Source organism: Babylonia areolata, chromosome 29 (assembly GCF_041734735.1).
Source record: "Babylonia areolata isolate BAREFJ2019XMU chromosome 29, ASM4173473v1, whole genome shotgun sequence".
Classification (NCBI taxonomy): domain Eukaryota; kingdom Metazoa; phylum Mollusca; class Gastropoda; order Neogastropoda; family Buccinidae; genus Babylonia; species Babylonia areolata.
This window is the reverse complement of record NC_134904.1, coordinates 33859543-33878340: the sequence shown is the minus strand read 5'-3', so window position 1 is coordinate 33878340 and position 18798 is coordinate 33859543. Positions and strand designations below refer to the sequence as shown.

General features: G+C 42.0%; 1 protein-coding gene across 1 annotated transcript in view; it reads left to right on the top strand.

Annotated features, from left to right (window-relative positions):
* Positions 1-18798, top strand: part of LOC143274653 (phosphatidylinositol 4-kinase alpha-like) — a 151098-nt gene that overhangs the window by 23397 nt on the left and 108903 nt on the right. Inside the window, exons 12-15 of the mRNA XM_076578525.1 lie at positions 1544-1848; positions 2398-2493; positions 10130-10234; positions 10818-10827. Coding sequence (XP_076434640.1) covers positions 1544-1848; positions 2398-2493; positions 10130-10234; positions 10818-10827 — 516 coding nt within the window. The remainder of the gene's footprint in view (positions 1-1543; positions 1849-2397; positions 2494-10129; positions 10235-10817; positions 10828-18798) is intronic.

The window sequence follows — 18798 nt, the reverse complement described above, 5'->3', positions numbered from 1 at the left end:
TTTGTATTTTTTTCCTGTGTGCAGTTTTATTTGTTTTTCCTATTGAAGTGGATTTTTCTACAGAATTTTGCCAGGAACAACCCTTTTGTTGCCGTGGGTTCTTTTACGTGCGCTAAGTGCATGCTGCACACGGGACCTCGGTTTATCGTCTCATCCGAATGACTAGCGTCCAGACCACCACTCAAGGTCTAGTGGAGGGGGAGAAAATTTCGGGGGCTGAGCCGTGATTCGAACCAGCGCGCACAGATTCTCTCGCTTCCTAGGCGGACGCGTTACCTCTAGGCCATCACTCCACTATTCTTTCTTTGCCAGGGACATCCCATTTGTTGCCATGGGTCCCTTTTACCTGGTCCAGACCTAAAAGAGACCCTCCTTTCAGGGGTGAAGAACAGAAAGGAGGAGTCTGTGCTGTGCAGACTGCATGCGGGGCACTCTTTTTTTACTCATTCTTACTTGTTGAAGGGAGAAGAGGCCCCTCGATGTATTCCCTGTGATGAGCCTCTCACCGTGAAACACGTGCTCCTTGACTGTTGGGATTTGCATGACGTTAGACACAAGACTTTACACGGTGGTTTCTTTGAAGACCTTGTTTCGTGATGTCCCTCCATGGGCGCTGATGGACTTCTCGAAAGAAGTGAACATTTTTAATCAGATTTGAAGGTTTTAAACTATGGAAGTTTTTTTTAAACTTTGAGTGGAAAGTTTGAAGTGATGACTCGTTTTAATTGTTTGTTTTTTTACTCTTGTAGTAGTTGTTAACGTGGCGATAGCCTTGAGATGGCCTTAGTGGTCGGCGAGGCTCTAAGCACCATAATTTCATTTCATTTCACCTGGTCTTGAGTTCATGCTTCACATGTGACTTTGGTTTATTGTCTCTCCCAAATGGAAAAGCACCCAAACCGCCACTCAAGCTTTAGAGGAGGGGGGGTGTAGAAAGCCTGGTACGTCAATGGGACTCGAACCCATGGACAATTGGGTGCATTATTGCTAGGCTACCTCCCCTAGCGTAATGTGTTTAAATATTGGCCTTTCCCATCCCTTCGGGATCTAACGAGGAGTAGCAGAATAAAGGAAGTTCTGTCTCCAGGTTCATGAAAAGAAAAGAAATTGTTGTTGCACAAGAAAAGGTAAATTGCAAGTACAGGAAAAAAAACTTTCCTTTGCTTATTCAAGTCACTGGTGGTTTTTGTTTTTGTTTTTTTTGTTTTGTTTTTTTTTGTTTTATCTTCCCCAACCATATACTGTAAAAGAAAAGGGAGATAAGAAATAAAGGGTAGACTTTGCTTTAGATTCTTGAATTTATCAGTAAGTCATTGATCATTTTTCCTTTAAAAAAAACAAACACACACACAAAAAAACAAAAAAACAAACCCAAACATGTTCACATCTACAATTGTCTACACCTAGAATTGAATGTCTGCATGAACAAAGAAAAGAAAAGAAAAAAAAAAAAAAAAAACCACCTCTTACCCCTCCCCCACCCCCTCCCTGCCCTCCCTTCCCTCGCCCCCCCCCCCGCACCTACCAATGTTTTTTTTTTCAGGCTCTGGGCAAACTGGCGGTGAAGTTCCCTCACCTGTCGTCCACCATGGTGGCTTCGCTGCGGGACTTCCTGGTCAGCCCCTCCCCCATCCTCAGCAAGCTGAACAAGTACTCCCTCTCCCCCTCCTCCAACCCCGCCACGGCATCCAACAGCGCCACCAGCAACGCCAGCCCCAGCAACATCCGCATCACGGTCACCACAGACGAGGACCGCCAGAACCACCACCGCCGGAAGAAGAAGCCGAAGGATAAGTTGATGGTGACGCTGGAGAACCTGAGGGACAACGCCATTCATAACATCTGCAGGTGTGTGGGGGTGGGGTTGTTTGTGTGTGTGTGTGTGTGTGGCCGGAGGGGGGTGTATGTGGGTGGGTAATGGGTGTGAATGTGTTAGTACATGTTTGTTTTAGTTTAACGTCTTTTTCACTGTGTAGTGAGGACAAATCACCCCCAGAGACTTTCCGTGCCGTTGAAGTTTGCAGAAGGATTGAACTCTCAGATATGCCCACAAATGGGTTCAAACCCCTGTCTTGTCCTTTCTTTCACGTTTGACTGGAAAATCAATCAATCTGAGGATCTTGTCATTCAGATGAGATGATAGCTCCAGGTCCCATGTGCTGCATGCACTTCGCGCACTGGAAAAGAACCCATGGCAACAAGAGTGTTATCTCTGGCGAAATTCTGAAGGAAAAAAATCCACTCTGATAGGTACATAATTACATATGCATGCATGTAAGGCCTTGGGTTATGCTGCTGGTCAGGCATCTGTCTAGCAGATGTGCAGCGTATATTGGATTTGACTGAAAGGCAGTGACGCTTCCTTCCTTGAAAAACTGAAACTGAAACTGTTGGCAGAGCCCTGAAGGCGGGACTGACGGCTGACCCAGACTGCGTGCAGGCCTTCCTGGCTTCCATCTCCAACCGCCTGTACCGCGCTGAAATGAGTGATCGGTAAGACGGTTTTGGTACGAAATGTACAGGCCTTAAATCACGCTGGTAGATAGATGTGGACTGGTTGTTTGCTTGACGTGGTTTGTTGGGCGTATTTGTGGAGGGGGGCGGGTGCAGAGAGGTGGTTGTTGATTGTGGGCTGGCTGGCGTGGAGACCTTTTTTTGTTTTGGTGGCATGAGTGTTGTGTACAGTGGTGTGTGTGGATGTGCAGAATGGTTTCCGGGATGCGGCAGTGTGGCTTTGGGCAAAGCTGTGCGACAGGGGAGGACTTGCGTCAGGCATGCGTGTGTACGGTGTTGAGTTGTGGGTTTTGTGTGCTGTGTGCTCACAGCATGGTGTTTGAGATGACACCTCACTGAGTGTGTGGAACATGATGTACTCACCGGTCCTATGTTGTAGATGTGCCTCACCTGTACCTTTGTCTGAGGATGTGTGTGGAGTGTGTGTATGTGTGTGTGTGTTAGTGTGTGTGTGTGTGTTATCCATAATTTGATCTGATGCTTTTGTCAACAGATTTCTGGTTTGCAGTGTGATTTTTTTTACATGCTGCGGAGCGTCGTTTCTCACTGAAACTTATTTTCAGAGTGACGGTGAAGGTCTTGCTGTAATTCAGATGCTATGGTTAGGGATATGGGGGAGAGAAGGAGATATGTTGTTTGGTTTTTTTTCTCCTTCCTGAATGGAAAGGATTGGAAGTGGTGTTTTGTGGAATCGTTTCATTGCTGCTATGTTTCGTCACGCTGTTGTGTGTGTGTTGTTGTTTTGATGGTAGTACTGCTGCTGTCATGCTGTGTGATTTTGTAATAGGTGTGCATGGATGTATGTGCTTTGGTTTTGATGGCTGTAGTTTTTGTAATCATAATGATTATTTCATTATGACTGATATTACTGGCGTTCTTCTAGCTGTGCAGTGGACAGGACAAGCTGGATGCGTAGCAGTAATTTGTTTGTGTGTGTGTGTCTGTGTGTGTGTGTCAAACTGTGGGGTCTCATCTCATCTGAAATGATGTTGTAAACAACTCTCTGTATAATGTAAAATAGCTACACAAGAAAGTGACATCATCATTGTGTGTATCCACTGTGAAGAAAATAGCATCATGTGAGAATACATTATAGGGAAGATATTCATCTGAGAAAGGGTATTTAGAGCATTAGATGCTTGATAAATATTGATAATATTGGTGCTATGTGAAAATGCTATGCAGTCTTTGGAAGTGGATTTGTTACTGAGAGCATGCATACTCTTGATAGTGTTTGGGGGTAACTTTGTATGTCCTCTTATTCTCGTTTTAAAGGAATGTGCACTCTGCTGTCTGTGTTTTTGTTTGTTTTTTTTATGAGTTACGGTGTACTTTTTGTGTGTTTGGGGTGAATAGATTTCTGTCGCACGCATGCATGAAGCTGCCTCTAGACGTTGACATAGGGTAGGCATTGTCTTTCTTATCACTGCATTCTTTACAAGCAGTGACTGTTAGTCTGTTTGCAAAGCATGACCGTGTCATTGAATGTACACTTTCAGAACTTTCAGAGTTATGAACACGCTTAAAACAAGATGATTCTTTACTTTCCCAAGTACACATTGACACAAATACTATGCTTTACACAAAACATACATGTTATTGTTCCAAAGGAAAAATCTTATTTCTCACACCCTCTTCCGTGCCTCACCCTCCTTTTTTTTCATCTTTTACTGGTTCAGACACTGGATAAATGAAAACGGTTTTGCTGCGGAAAGTTTGTCATTGTCTGCTTGTCAACGTGCCATTTTCATTTCTTTTTCTTTTTTTTCTTTTCTTCTTTTTTTTATGTGTATTACCTTGGAAAGAAAAGTTTTGATCACCTTTTTTTTTTTTTTGACAAAGCTCAACCCACCAGACAGAATATTAGAAGCACTATATTCTTTTTTTTCTTTTCTTCTTTTTTTTATGTGTATTACCTTGGAAAGAAAAGTTTTGATCACCTTTTTTTTTTTTTTTTGACAAAGCTCGACCCACCAGACAGAATATTAGAAGCACTATATTCATGTAATGGTAGGTGTGAGAGAGAGATGTTCATATCGAAGTTGGTGAAAGAAGTGTACAGACTGAGGGCAGGTAAGCAAATAAAAGCATGGTAGATGCAAGGTTCCTTATAGACTGGTGTTTTTGGACAGGCTAAGAAACTTTTCCTTCAGGAGTTAAGAGAGTCATTGATGAATTTGGATGGTTCAGTGCAGATAGCAGATTGTGCGTAATGTCTGTCTCAGGGGGACTTGAACTCCCATTCTTCCAGCATTATATTCTGTAGTTTGTTCCAGTGTTTCAGATGGGTTGGGGGGTGAGGTGGAGGGGTGGGGGTGGGGTGTCATTGATGATTTTGGCTGGTTCGGTACAGGCAGCAGATTGTAGATTGTACGTAATGTCAGTCTCAGGGAGATTTGAATTCCCATTCTTCCAGCATTATATTATGTAGTTTGTTTCAATTATTTCAGATGGGTTGAAGTGGGGGGGAGGGTATGGGGGACAAATGGAGGAGGGGTGGGGGAGGTGTAATTTCGCAATGTGCCATTATCATACAGTTGTCAGTGGGATTCAGAATCACAGTATCCCAGCATCATCCTGTGATGTAGTGTGTCTCGTGGGGATTCTGATTCCCCTTCCTCCAGCACTAGAAGCATGTTGTTTGTCTGTCAAATTCCTAGTCTCACAACATTACTTCAGCATGCAGTTTACCTCAGATTTAGGAGGGGCGTGTGTGTTTGGAAGGTACAGGGAGGGTGTTTAAGTTCCCGTTCACCCAGCCTCGCACTTTTTTGTTTGTTTGTTTATTTGTCTCATGGACATTTCAGTTCCCAGAGTTCGGAAGAGCGGATGGCATCAAAGTGTCTGGACTGGCCACTGAAATGCATGCACCCATTGCAGGGCAGGCTGAAGTTCCTTCAGTTCTGGAGGTTTTGGAAGTGTGGGGGTTTAAAAGGAAACTGGCTGACCTTGAAGAATCTAATGTGCAGCTGGGTCAAGTTATTATTAAAGAGAGCTTGTTCTCTTGTGTTGAATTTTCTTCGCAGCAGAGGCTGTATGATGTAGTTTTGTTGTCAGGACAATAGGAGTGCTGTATGGCGTGGTCTTGTTAACTCTCTCCGGACGACAGAATGCGTGAGCATTCCTACAGAAAATATATTCGGTTTCGGACGACGGAATTGAATAGCATTTCCAAAAAATAAAAATCCATCACGCGCTGTACAAGCGATTTTGTGATTAGCCAAGCAGAGTGCGCTATTCTGGGTCACTCCACAACCGAATGGTATAATTGGCCAGCCTGTCAATGTGTGGCCTGTCTCGCACACACGCTGACAAAGTCACTGACCGGTCGTCTGCTCGCCGTGCCAGTCTGTTAGCAAAGCGGGTTCTTCTCAAAATGTTTTGGAGCGAACAAGGCAGCGACAGCAATGTTTTAGTGTTGCCGAAGTACTTGAAATGCTACAAACTGAAGGGTCGGACATTGAAGAGGTGGATGATGACGAAGAAGAAAGTGAATTTAGTGCAGAAAGCGAGCATGGGTATGGTGATTCGGAGTGGAAAATTGGCATTGTTTTCTACATAATGGCAAAACTGTAAAAGTAAGATGAGAAATTTGATTTTTTTTTTTTTATATATATATTTAATACCCCAACACGTAATTAACCAGTTCTAAAAGTTTCATTTTCTTAACTCTGTATTTTTGGTAATTTTTTTTTTTTCCAAACCCTTATAAATGGGCCGTCTGTGGGGAAAAGCAAGGGAGGAAACTTGTCGTCCCGAGTGAGTTAAGACGGGCTTTTGTTGTTAGGAGACCACCGTGCAGTGCACTTTTGTTGTACTCCCCTCTCTCTCCCTTGCCTGAGAACTCGAGGTAAGTGGGGGAACAGATCATCTTCCCAGCACATCCCCTTAGTGTACTGTTCCCTGAGCAGATCCGTCGTCTGTTTTCGCAGTTCCCTACTGTATTTGTATTTTGTGTTTTGTATTTTGTATTTCTTTTTAACACAACAGATTTATCTGTGTGAAATTCGGGCTGCTCTCCCCAGGGAGAGCGCCTCGCTATACTACAGCACCACCTTTTTTTTTCTTTTTTTTTTTTCCCCTGTTTTATTTGTTTTTCCTATTGACGTGGATTTTTCTACAGAATTTTGCCAGGAACAACCCTTTTGTTGTCGTGGGTTCTTTTACGTGCGCTAAGTGCGTGCGGCACATGGGACCTCGGTTTATCGTCTCATCCGAATGACTAGCGTCCAGACCACCACTCAAGGTCTAGTGGAGGGGGAGAAAATATCGGCGGCTGAGCCGTGATTCGAACCAGCGCGCTCAGATTCTCTCTCCCTTCCTAGGCGGACGCGTTACCTCTAGGCCGTCACTCCGCTGTACTGTTCCTTGTGCGGATCTGTCATCTTTTTTCTTTCTTTTTTTTTTCCACAATTCCCTTCTGTAACATACCATAACCCTGTGTTCATCTGTCATCAGTTTTCACAGTTCCATACCATGCCGTTCCCTGTGTAGAGCGGTCATCGATTTTTCCCAGTTCCCTACTATACCATTTCCTGTGTAGTAGGTTATGTCATCTATTTTGCCCAGTTCAGGACTGTGTTATACTGCTCCCTGTGGTGTATATAGCAGTCATCCATTTCCCCAGTTCCATACCGTGCCGTTCCCTGTGTTGATCTACCATGTTATTTTTCACTGGCCCTCTATTTTTCGCTGTTCCCTGCAGTGCAGGTGTTTCTGTTTTCACATTTACTGGACTTTCGTCACCTATCAAAATTTCCTTCCTATTTACACTGCCGCCCACCCCCCCCCCACCCCACCCCACCCCTCCTTCCTCCCCCTCCAACCCTCCCCATCTCTCTTTTTTCTTTTTTTTTTTTTGGCCAGTTCCAATCATTCACAGTTGGACCTTCGGTTCAGTTTCAGAATTCCTTTAGCGTTCATCCCTAGGACAGATTACTATGATAGGACTCCGCATTCACAGACATACTAAGGCAGACATATGCACAGGCATGGACACACTCTGTCTCTGTCTCCTTCTCTCTGTCTCTCTCTCTCTCTCTGTCTCTCTCTCTCTCTTGTTGGATGCATGGATATGTTTGCTTGATGTGTTGCGAGTGCAGCTTGATATTGATGGATGTATTCAGTGTTGTAGAAGACCAAGCTCGTTTCATGTATTTTGCCATTGGTTACCAAGTTTTGTTTCATTTTTTGTTGTTGTTGTTGTTGTTGTTTCATTTTGTTTTTAATCTGTTGCAGACTAAGCTGGTTGTGTAATCTCTTTGTGTTGATTTGATAACGTTGATTGTTGTTTCTTTAAGGTTTGTTGATTTCACGTTGGTCATCTTCCTGTCACTTGGGTCAATGTTTTCTTCAATTGTATTTTGTATTTGTATTGTGTATTCACTCAGTTGGTTTTACTTTTCTTGTTGATATTGTTTGTTTGTGTGTGTGTGTGTGTGTGTGTGTGTGTGTGTGTACATATGTACATGAACAAAACAAGTATGTGTAATAACTCTGTTATCTGTGTGTGTGTGTGTGTGTGTGTGTGTGTGTGTGTGTGAATGTCTGTTATAAACTTTAACAATAGTATTTTCTCTGCAAGTGCAAGCAGTGTGAAGTCAAAGGTCAAGGTCATTATTTGGCAGAGCAGAAAACACCTTAGTTTTTTTACATCCAATTTTCATAAAATTTTATAATGTGATTAGTTGTGGTGGCAGCGTAATCCCTGAAGAAATTCAAGGTCAGGTTTACGGTCAAGGTTACATGATGACGGGCACACGATGTTAATTGGCATAGTTTGTGGGTGTTAAGGAGATAAGGTCTACTAAACAATTCTTCAACAACCTGAATACAGTCATTGGTCATGGTGAGAACAAAGTACTTAGCAAAGGTCAGGGTCAGTGGTCAGTTCAAGGTCACAACATGACATGATGGAAAGAAGGCAGAACTATGACAGTGGTTTGTCATGGCCAAAACTTTATCATTTTCTTTGTGTGTGTGTGTTTGGTGTGTTTGTGTGTGTGAGCATGTTGAATACATACCTACTCGTGTGTGCACACATGCATTTGTGCATCAATGCATGCATTTACAGATGTGTGTCTGTATGTGTGTGTGTGTGTGTGTGTGTGTCTGTGTGTGTGTGTGTGTGTCTGTGTGTGGTGCCAGACAACATGTGACTGTGACATGGTGACTGCGAAGAGACGTCCCCACGACACAAACATACACTGGTTCCTGCATGTGTATCTCATGGGATGTAACGCTTGAAAGACCGTGGGAAAGGTTGAGAGCTGTAACAAGAGTCATTTTAGCTGAGTTAACTTGAAAGACTTTGAAAAAGGCCAGTCTCAGGCAGAGCCCATGAAAATGATCGTATTTCAGAGGGTCAGAGTGTTTGGGTTGTCCACAGCAGTGCGTGCTTTGTATGTTTTTAAGCTTTATTTTGTTTCCTGACGGGTCAGTTTCTTACGTTTTCTGTTGACGTTTTTAAAACGTGTGGGCTTGGAGGCCGGTGTGCTTTCCATGTCTGTGTTAATCATGTTAACAAGGGCTGATCAGAGTGTTGTTTTGGTGTATGCCTTGTTTTGTTTTGCTGTAGGTTGATTGTCATCTTGTGTGGTCATTGTTTTGATTTGTGTGTGGGTTTTTTTTTTGTGTTTGTTTTGTATGTGAGGGTGTGTGTGTGTGTGTGTGTGTTCTAGTGATTATCAACCGAGCGATGAGTATGTTTGAATGTTTTGTCTTGTTCTTTCTCTCTCTCTCTCTCTCTCTCTCTTCACGCAGTCATAGCATGATGATCCTTTCACAGTGCCAGCGTATTTGATGAGAATCTGCCCTGTGATGACAGTTTTGTGTGTAGTTGCTGTGCCTGAAAGTATCCATACTGTGTGGTTGTCCCTGGCCTTTGTGAATGCTTGTCATGGCCTTGTGTCTGTGGATTGTGAGTGATTGGCATGTTCAGTTGTGAATGGTTTTGTATGAGTTTTTTTTTTTTTTGTTTTTTTTGTTTTTTTTTTGTTGTTGTTGTTGTTTTTGTTTGTTTGAGGTTGGTTGATGTTCATGTTACTACTGTTTTTCTGTGTGTGTGGTTGTTGTTTTTTTGTATCATATATTCATCTATGATTTATATGGGTTCTGCTTTATCTGTTGTTTTTATTTTCCCTTTTTTTTTTTTTTATCCTTCTTGGTTTTTATTTCCTTATTCATGTATGTGTATTTATTTGCTGCCTTGCAAGTAAGATTTCTGTATTTGTTTTGTTTTGTTTTTCCCTTAGGTTTGGTTTTATATCTATATATTCATGTATTTGTTTAGCTTTACCTTCTTTTCTTTTTTTTTCTTTTTTTTTTTTTTTTTTTTACATTATTGCTATTTCACTTATTTTGTTTAATATTTTATTTCTTTGTTTTTAGGGTTTATCGTTTATATTTTATTTGTTTTCATTTGTTTGATTTCTGTTGCCCGTCTCAGTTTTGGTGAGGCCGGCATTGTACACAAGCCATAGTTTTGCCGTGCTCATGCATGTCGTTGATCTGTATTCATTTTGTTTTGTATTATTTATTCATATGTCTTCCTCTTCGTCCTCCTTCCCGTTTTAATTTTGTCTTTATTTTCGTGATGCCCCACTATCTGCCTCAGAGCTTTGCACGCCAAATCGCCGGAAGCACGGTGGAATCAGCTGAAAATCGTTATGAAATTTCTGCAGCCCACTACCTCTCTTCTAAGTCCGACGGACGTGGAAAGGCAAATGTCTTGACTTGTTTGTTCTCTCTGCTGCGCTTTGCTTGTGGAACTTCTAGTCAGACTGATGGTTGTTTTATTATTTCTTGTTTTTTTACTTTTGATCTGTTGACGGTTTTTTTTGTCTGTTATCATCAGTCTGGTTTGACATGGTATTGCCATCCATCTGAAGTCTCTAGAAGTGAAAAGATGTAGAGATTAAAGGAAGAATTATATATACTTAATGCTGATATAACAGATTTGCTCGATTGCTGTGCTATGAGAAAAGGTTACTCAAGAAGCTTGAAAATAAAATATAGTTTGTTTTTTTGTTTTTTTTGTTTGTTTTTTAAGGAGGGGTGGGGGAATGTTGATGTCATGTGAAAATTTGCTCTGCAGACTTTGGAATGTTAGGCTACAGCAAACCATTTTCGATAGCTGCCTTTGTTATTGCTCTGCATCTTTGGAATGTTAGGCCACAGCGAATCTCTCTCGATATCTGCTTTGTTTTTGTGTCAGAAATCCAGCAATAAAACTGCAGATAGCAAGCTCTGAAGATATTTTATTCTTATTCTTAAAATCAGTTTACTTTCTTTTTGTTTTTCAGAAAATCCTTGGTCAGAACTGTTTAACTTTTTTACCCAGCGTTAAGACAGTTGGGTTGGTGTTGAAGTGATGTCTGAATTGCTAAATGGGATTGATTGATCAACTGTATCGAAAGATACCCCCAAACTCTACCTTTTTGTCAATGAACACCTTCAGTTAAAGGCGACAGATTTGCTTATTATGTTTTCTTTTATTATTCAAATGTACATCATGCTTCTCCACCATTCTTTCCTTTCTCAAAACAAGGAAATGGTCACGAAAGAGATGTTAAACTAGTGTTACAATGTATGTATTTTTTGACTGGACACCAATTTGAAATGTTATGTGCAGTTTTGTTTTATTTTTGTTGATTGCAAGATGGATACAAATGTAACTGTTAACTGTGATATTCTTTTCTTTTTTTTTTTAAATTGTAAGTTAGACGCACGTCACTATTATCTGCAATATTCCTTTTGTTTTTATATATTGTGAGTTGGTCACAAATTCAACTGTTATCTGTGTGTATTTTTGTTTTGTTTTTAATTGCAAGGTGGATGCAAATTTCACTGTTATCTCCGATATCAATTTTATTTTGAAATGTTGTAAGTTGGTCACAGATTTGATTGTTTTCTTAAATATTCTTTGATTTTTTTAAATTGTAAGTGAAGTACAATCTGACCGTCACCTGCAATATCTTTTTGTTTTTAGTTGTTGTTTGTTGTTGTTGTTTTAATTTTGAATTTTTAAAAGTATAATTAAGTCACAAGTTTTACTGTCACCAGCAGTAATTTTTTATTTTTATGAATCTTAAGTTCATCTCACATTTGAGTGAGGTCTGCTGTATTTTTTTTTTTTTTTCTTTTTTTTTAAAATTATTAGTTGGGTACAAATCTGGCTGTTATCTACAGTATCCTTTTATTTTCATGCATTGTAAGTAGAGCACAGAATTGACCGTTACTTGCTGCATTCATCTTTTTTTTTAAAAATTTCAGTTGAAAGTTGGACACAGATCTGACTATTATCTTCAGTATTGATTTATTTATTTATTTTCTATTATGAATTGTAAATGGGACAGACACAACTATGACTTCAGAACGGTTTTATTTTGATGAAGTGTTAAGTGGACATGAATGAAACCTTTCAGTCTGACTAGACAGTGTCACAGCACCTGGCTGTCTCTGTGTAAAAAAAAAAAAAAAAAAAAAAAAGAAGTTCTCTAACTGTCTCCTGCGTTCTCTGCTCTTTTCTTCCGTTCATTGTAATTCTGCTGGCTTGGGAGTGTACCAGTGTAACTTTTGGTGCTGCTTGGAGTTTGCTTTGTGCCAGATACGGTACTGTGTGTGTGTGTGTGTGTGTGTGTGCGCGCGCACACACGCTCTGCTAACTGACCAGCTTCGCTTTGGGCTTGCTTTTGGTTTTTGCTGTACTTCTGACTACTCACCTTTTTTTTTTTTTCTTGGCCAGCAGTGTCTCAGAGAACAGTGTAGAATGCAAATTAGGTGTGTATGTGGGGGGGAAGGGGGAGGGCAAGGGGGGGGGGGGTCTCTGCCCCTTCCACATAAGTCTATTGCAAATGTTTTTTGGTTTTTTTTTGTTTGTTTTTTTAAGTAGAAGGAACTTGTACTTTGGTAGCATTTGTGAACAGCAATGACTTGCAGCTTAATCCTTGACCCGTTTTCAGTTTCTACATTATGACAGAAATTAACAAGCGTCGGCACTACTGCACCTCAGTTTCCACATTCGCTTGTTGTTTTTGACGAGTGAGCTTTTTGTAATGTAGGGTATGTTCATGTTTTGTTTTTGTGGGTACGTTCATGTTTTAGTTACCCTTGGAAGTAGGTTTACTCTTTCTCACGCCGAGTTTCTGCGTGAAAAGCAAAATGTCCAGTGCCAGATGTTTTAGACTTGATGTTCTCAGTTACATGATTAGGTTTGTGTCTTGTCAGAGCAACACAGCAGACTTATTTGCTTCAATGTTTTGGGGTTGGGGGTGGGTGGGGGGGGGGGGGGGGGGGGGGGGAGGTGTGTCAGTTTTATACTGCACTGGAAATTTGGCTGCAGCTGTCGAGCTTTGTTCCAATGTGAAAAATGGTCCTCTGTTAACATCACCCCTCAATATTGACTAAAGTCGCCTGTGACCGTGAACTGTTGGGATTATGCTGCTGGTCAGGCATCTGCGTAGCAGATGTTGCGGAGCATATATGGATTTGTCTGAACGCAGTGATGCCTCCTTGAGTAAGTGAACTGAACTGAACTGTTTAGTTTCTTAAAGTTGGCTCTGACGGCAAGAGAGTGAAGAGATCTGTAAATGGGCGTGTTTGGTCGTGTGTGTGTGTACACAAGAAGGGGAGTGAGACACTGGTGGGTTTGTGCGCTTGTTGGCTTGGTCGGAGGAAGGTGGCAGAACAGTTAAGACGCTCACCTGCCGACACAGTGCCCGGGAGGGTCCGGGTTCGATTCCTGGTCTGGACTTTTCTCCCACATTTGACTGGGAAATGACGGGCGCAATAGCCGAATGGTTAAAGCGTTGGACTTTCAGTCTGAGGGTCCCGGGTTCGAATCACAGTGACAGCGCCTGGTGGGTAAAGGGTGGAGATTTTTACAATCTCCCAGGTCAACATATGTGCAGACCTGCTAGTGCCTGAACCCCCATCGTGTGTATATGCAAGCAGAAGATCCTTTAATCCATGTCAGCATTCGGTGGGTTATGGAAACAAGAACATACCCAGCATGCACACCCCCGAGTATGGCTGCCTGCATGGCGGGGTAAAAACAGTCATACACGTAAAAGCCCACTCGTATGCATACGAGTGAACGCAGAAGAAGAAGAAGAAGACTGGGAAATGAGTCAGTCATTCAGATGAGTTGAAAACAAGGTCATGTATACAGCACACACTTGATGCACTGAAATAGAGCCCATGGCAGAATAAGTGTTGTCCTCAGGCAAAGAAATCCTATGTGATTGGTACGCAAATGTAAATGCATGCACTCAAGGCCTGACTGATGGAGTCTCCCATCGATCTGATGGATGAGTAGGCAGGCAAGCTTATCTGTCGGTGTGTGTCCTCATATGGGAGAAGAGGCCGATTCTGGATGCGCAGCACTTCCCACAGGTGTTGCCAAGGGAAAACGTCTCCAGGAGTTGAGCCCTGCTTCCTTCGCTCACGCTTCTCCTTAATGGCCAGCGTTCTCTTGTTTTCAAACGTCTTTATGCCACTAGAGCACAGCATCCTCCAGCAAGAGCGGTCAAGGGCATAGTGTGTTGGGATATGCTACAATCATGATTCTGCCTAGCAGATGTGGTGTAGCATATGTGTATTTGTCCAAACTCAGTGATGTCTTCTTGAGAATCTTAAAGTTAAACTGAAACTGCCTTGGTAGATTGTGATATAAGAAAATCCCCTTTTCCTGCCCCAACCCTCCCCTCCCCCCCCACCACTTAACACCCTGTCATTCATTCATTCATTCATTTTGCCCATCGCTCCTGGTGGAGCATAGGCCATCGACGACCCCTCGCCATCGCACTCTGTTCTGGGCTGTTCTGGCCATTCCAGTCCAGTTGGTCCCTTGCTGCTTCAGCTCTGCCTCGGTATCTCGCCTCCAGCTGTTGCGAGGCCGGCCTCTCTTCCTCTTTCCCTGCGGGTTCCAGGTCAGGGCTTGGCGTGTGATGCTGGACGCTGGCTTCCTGAGGGTGTGTCCGATCCAGCCCCACTTCCTCTGCAGTATCTGCTTGGCCACTGGTTACCCTGTGCACTGACAGAATTCAGTCCACAGACCTCATAGAACCTTGGGATATAAAAGCAACACTCTTGACAGGCACGGTCGCAAAGTGGTTAGAGATGTTGGACTTTAAACCTGAGGGTCCAGGGTTTCAATCCTGCTGCGTCTGATGAGTTAAAGGTGGAGATTTTTCCGATCTTCCAGATTAACAAGTGTGCAGACGGGCGCAATAGCCGAGTGGTTAAAGTGTTGGACTGTCAATCTTTGGGTCCCGGGTTCGAATCACGGTGACGGCGCCTGGTGGGTAAAGGGTGGAGATTTTTACGATCTCCCAGGTCAACGTATGCGCAGACCTGCTAGTGCCTGAACCCCCTTCGTGTGTATATGCAAGCAGAAGATCAAATACGCACGTTAAAGATCCTGTAATCCATGTCAACGTTCGGTGGGTTATGGAAAAAAGAGCATACCCAGCATGCACACCCCCGAAAACGGAGTATGGCTGCCTACATGGCGGGGTAAAAACCGTCATACATGTAAAAGCTCACTCGTGTGCATACGAGTGAACGCAGAAGAAGAAGAACAGGTGTGCAGATCTGCTGGTGCCTGAACCCCCTTCGTGTGTACACTCATGCGGAACATCGAATTCACACATCAAATCCTGTAATCCATGTCAGTGTTCAGCTGGGTAAAGGAACCATTAATGTACCCAGCATGCACACCCCCAAAAGCAGAGTACGATGATATATACATTGGGGTAAAAATGGCATGCACATAAAAAAAAAACAACCTTACTCACACATACAAGTTAATACTGTAGTTGTAGCCTATGAACATAGAAAGAATGGAAAAAAAAAATGAAAAAAAAAGAATGACCCAATCCTTTAAACACTTGACTGTAGGAACCTGTTAAGATAGTGAGTAGAAGTATCCTGTATCAGTTCGTCAGATTGCATTCTATACTGTTCTTTGATGCAGACAGCCATGCTTTCCAGAACTGCTCTCAGATGATTAATTAACTCATGCTTCCAGGAATGATTACAGCCATTCTGTTTGAAGTCAGCTGTGTTAGGCAATGGATCTGATGGAGGGAAGAGGGAGATGTTTAAGGAGAGGGGTGGGGGTGGAGGATGATTGTTGCTGTGTGGCAGGTAGGGGGAACTAGGGGATTTGTTGTGTGTGTGTGTGTGTGTGCATGTGCGTGTGTGTGTGTGTGTGTGTGTGAAGGTGTTGAATGGTAAGATGGGTCACATGTGTTTGTGTGAACGTGCTTTTCAGCTTAATTGCCTGTCTGCTTTCACTACCAGTGCTGGTGCTGAGAGTTAAACCTGCCTGTCTTTGCCCCCCCCCCAGAATGTGACAGGATATATGAAGTCCTCATCCTTTTATATCTTATGTAACCAGATTCCCATGTCAGCATGCAGTCAGTATGTGAACGAAGCAACATGCTTCCCTGTCGCTTATGACACATCTATCTCCGTTCTTAAAAGGGAGTGAATACGTAACAAGACACCGATGCTGAAAAGTTTTTTGAAATGAAATCAACTTGCAACAACCATTCTTCTGAAAAGTTTTGTTTGGTTGATTGTGAAATGTTTTGTCTGACCAAAAAAAAAAAAAAAAAAAAAGAAAAGAAAGAAAGAAAAAGAAGAAAAGGAAAAAGTTTACATCCCTCTTTCTGCATTTTTGCTGTTTGTCTGTCTCTCTCTTTCTTGGTCAACACCTTTTCTCTGCTACAGCCCTAACGTTTGTCCGTCCTTCTCCATGACTTTATATTTGCTTCTTCATGTGTGTGTGTGTGTGTATGTATGTATGCATGCATGTGTATGTGTGTGTGTGTGTGTGTATGTGGAGGAATTTTGTTTAATGTCCCGTCACACATATCGGTGATTGAAGACATTTTGTTAAAGTATTTATGAATACCTTTGAGTATTATCGATTAGAAGGGGTGGGGGATGTGAATGAATGGAGGGTTGAGGGAAACTGGGCAAATGAGGGTGAAATGTGGGTGAAATTTGAAAAAAAAAGAAAAAAAAAGGGGAAAAACAAAATCTAAATACAATTACAGGAAATTACTTTAAGGACTTCGTAAAAGAGAAGTCGTTAAAATGACAAGCGAAACAACTGATGATAATAATGAATGCAAAAAAGTCAAAAACATCAACGTTCTCAGTCACTTGTGAAGACACACTTTCGTGTACGTAAGGCTTCATCAAGCTACAGTCAAAAATTATCTGCTCAGTGTGTGTGTGTGTATGTGTGTGTGTGTGTGTGTGTGTGTTGGGAGCTGGAGGTGGGGGAGGTGTGAGGGTGCAGGGTGGGTGGGTGGGTGTGTGGGTGGGTTGTTGGTCTTTCTTCGTTTCTGTTTCCCTCTCTCTCTCTCTCTCTCTCTGCCTCTGTCGTACATTCTTCGTCCCCGTCTCTTGTGGTCGGTTTGTGTCCGTCTTTCGGTCAACGTCCCTTACCGCCTTTGGTTCTCTGCATTGTTCTGTTTCTGTGTTGCGCTTTTCTCTTCTCTGTCTGTCCTGTCTTAATTATGTTTTTCCTTCTCTGTCTGTCCTGTCTTAATTATGTTTTTCCTTCTCTGCCTGTCCTGTCATATGTTTTTTCCTTCTCTGTCCATCTTGTCTTTATTATGTTTTTCCTTCTCTGTCCGTCCTGTCTTAATTATGTTTTTCCTTCTCTGTCTGTCGTGTAATATGTTTTTCCTTCTCTGTCCATCCTGTCTTAATTATGTTTTTCCTTCTCTGTCCATCCTGTCTTAATTATGTTTTTCCTTCTCTGTCCATCCTGTCTTAATTATGTTTTTCCTTCTCTGTCCGTCCTGTATTAATTATGTTTGTCCTTCTCTGTCTGTCCTGTCATATGTTTTTCCTTCTCTGTCCACAGTGTCTTAATCCATTTCTGTCCATCTGATCTTAATTATGTTTTTCCTTCTTTGTCCATCCTGTCTTTATTATGTTTTTCTTTCTCTGTCTGTCCTGTCATGTTTTTCTTTCTCTGTCCGCCCTGTCTTAATTGTGTTTTTCCTTCTTTGTCTGTCCTGTCTTAATTATTGTTTTCCTTCCTTCCCTGTCCATCCTGTCATAATTATGTTTTTTCCTTTTCTGTCAGTCCCTGTCATAATCCTTCTCTGCCCGTCCTGTCTTAATAGCGCTTTTCCTCCTGTGTCCACCCTGTCCTGTGTTTATCCTTCTGTCCATTCCTGTATTGATTATGTTTTTCCTTCTCTGTCTCTCATCCCTCCCTCTCCAACCTTCCCAGTTCTTGTCTTCCGATTTCGTCCTGCTGTACGTGGTTTCTGTTTTTTGACCATTGTCCAGTTTTTTATGTCTGGACCTTTCCGCTGGTCTTCCCCCCCATTGCCCTTCAGTCCGATTTCAGTGTGTTAACTCTGCACTGACTGACATTTCATGAGATCGAGAGATGCGCATATCAGAGCTTAATTAGATGCACCCTAACATGAACACGTTCCATTTTCTTGCACAATGATCTCATGTAAAATCTACAGTCTGTCAAATGTTATATTGATTCATGCGTTTTTGGGTTGTTGTTGTTTTTTTCCTTATTGTTAATTATCTTAGCGAAATTCTCTCTCACATTTAAAAAGAGGTTTTTTTTTAGTGTGTGGTGTGCGGTTTAATTGTTCCACTTGTGGTGAAGGAAGTTTTTCTACGTTTTTCTCACTGTTGTGTGGTATATTTCAGCTGACATCACGTTCAGGTTATGTTTGAAAACATTTAATTTTGTGAGAGGACTAACCACAAGTTTATTTTCTTATCTCGCTAGCTCTTTTAACACTTGCGGTTTGGAAATGTAGACATATATGTTGTAATTGATTGTGAGGAAAAACGTACAATTTTATCTGTTAAGATTGCTTTGCTCTGAAAAAGAAAAGAGCTCCAATTGCCTCATGCTCCCTTCATGGTTAAGCATGCAGGATGGAGATGCAAACACACCCAAACGCATGCATACACACACTCACACACACACACACACACTCACACACACATACACACACACACACACACACACACACACACACACAACGCATACTTGTTCACATTCCCACATGCTCTCTCTATTTCTCTCACACTGTCTCTTGCTTTCACTGTTGATCTCTCTCTATTTCTCTGACTGTATGTTTTACTGACTTTCACTCTCACGTGTGTGTGTGTTGCTCTTTTATATTCAGAATTTGAAAATAACATGCTTTATTGATGCTGTATTAATGTAATTAATGTAATGTGTTTATGTAAGTTTGTGCCTGCCTATGTGTGCGTATG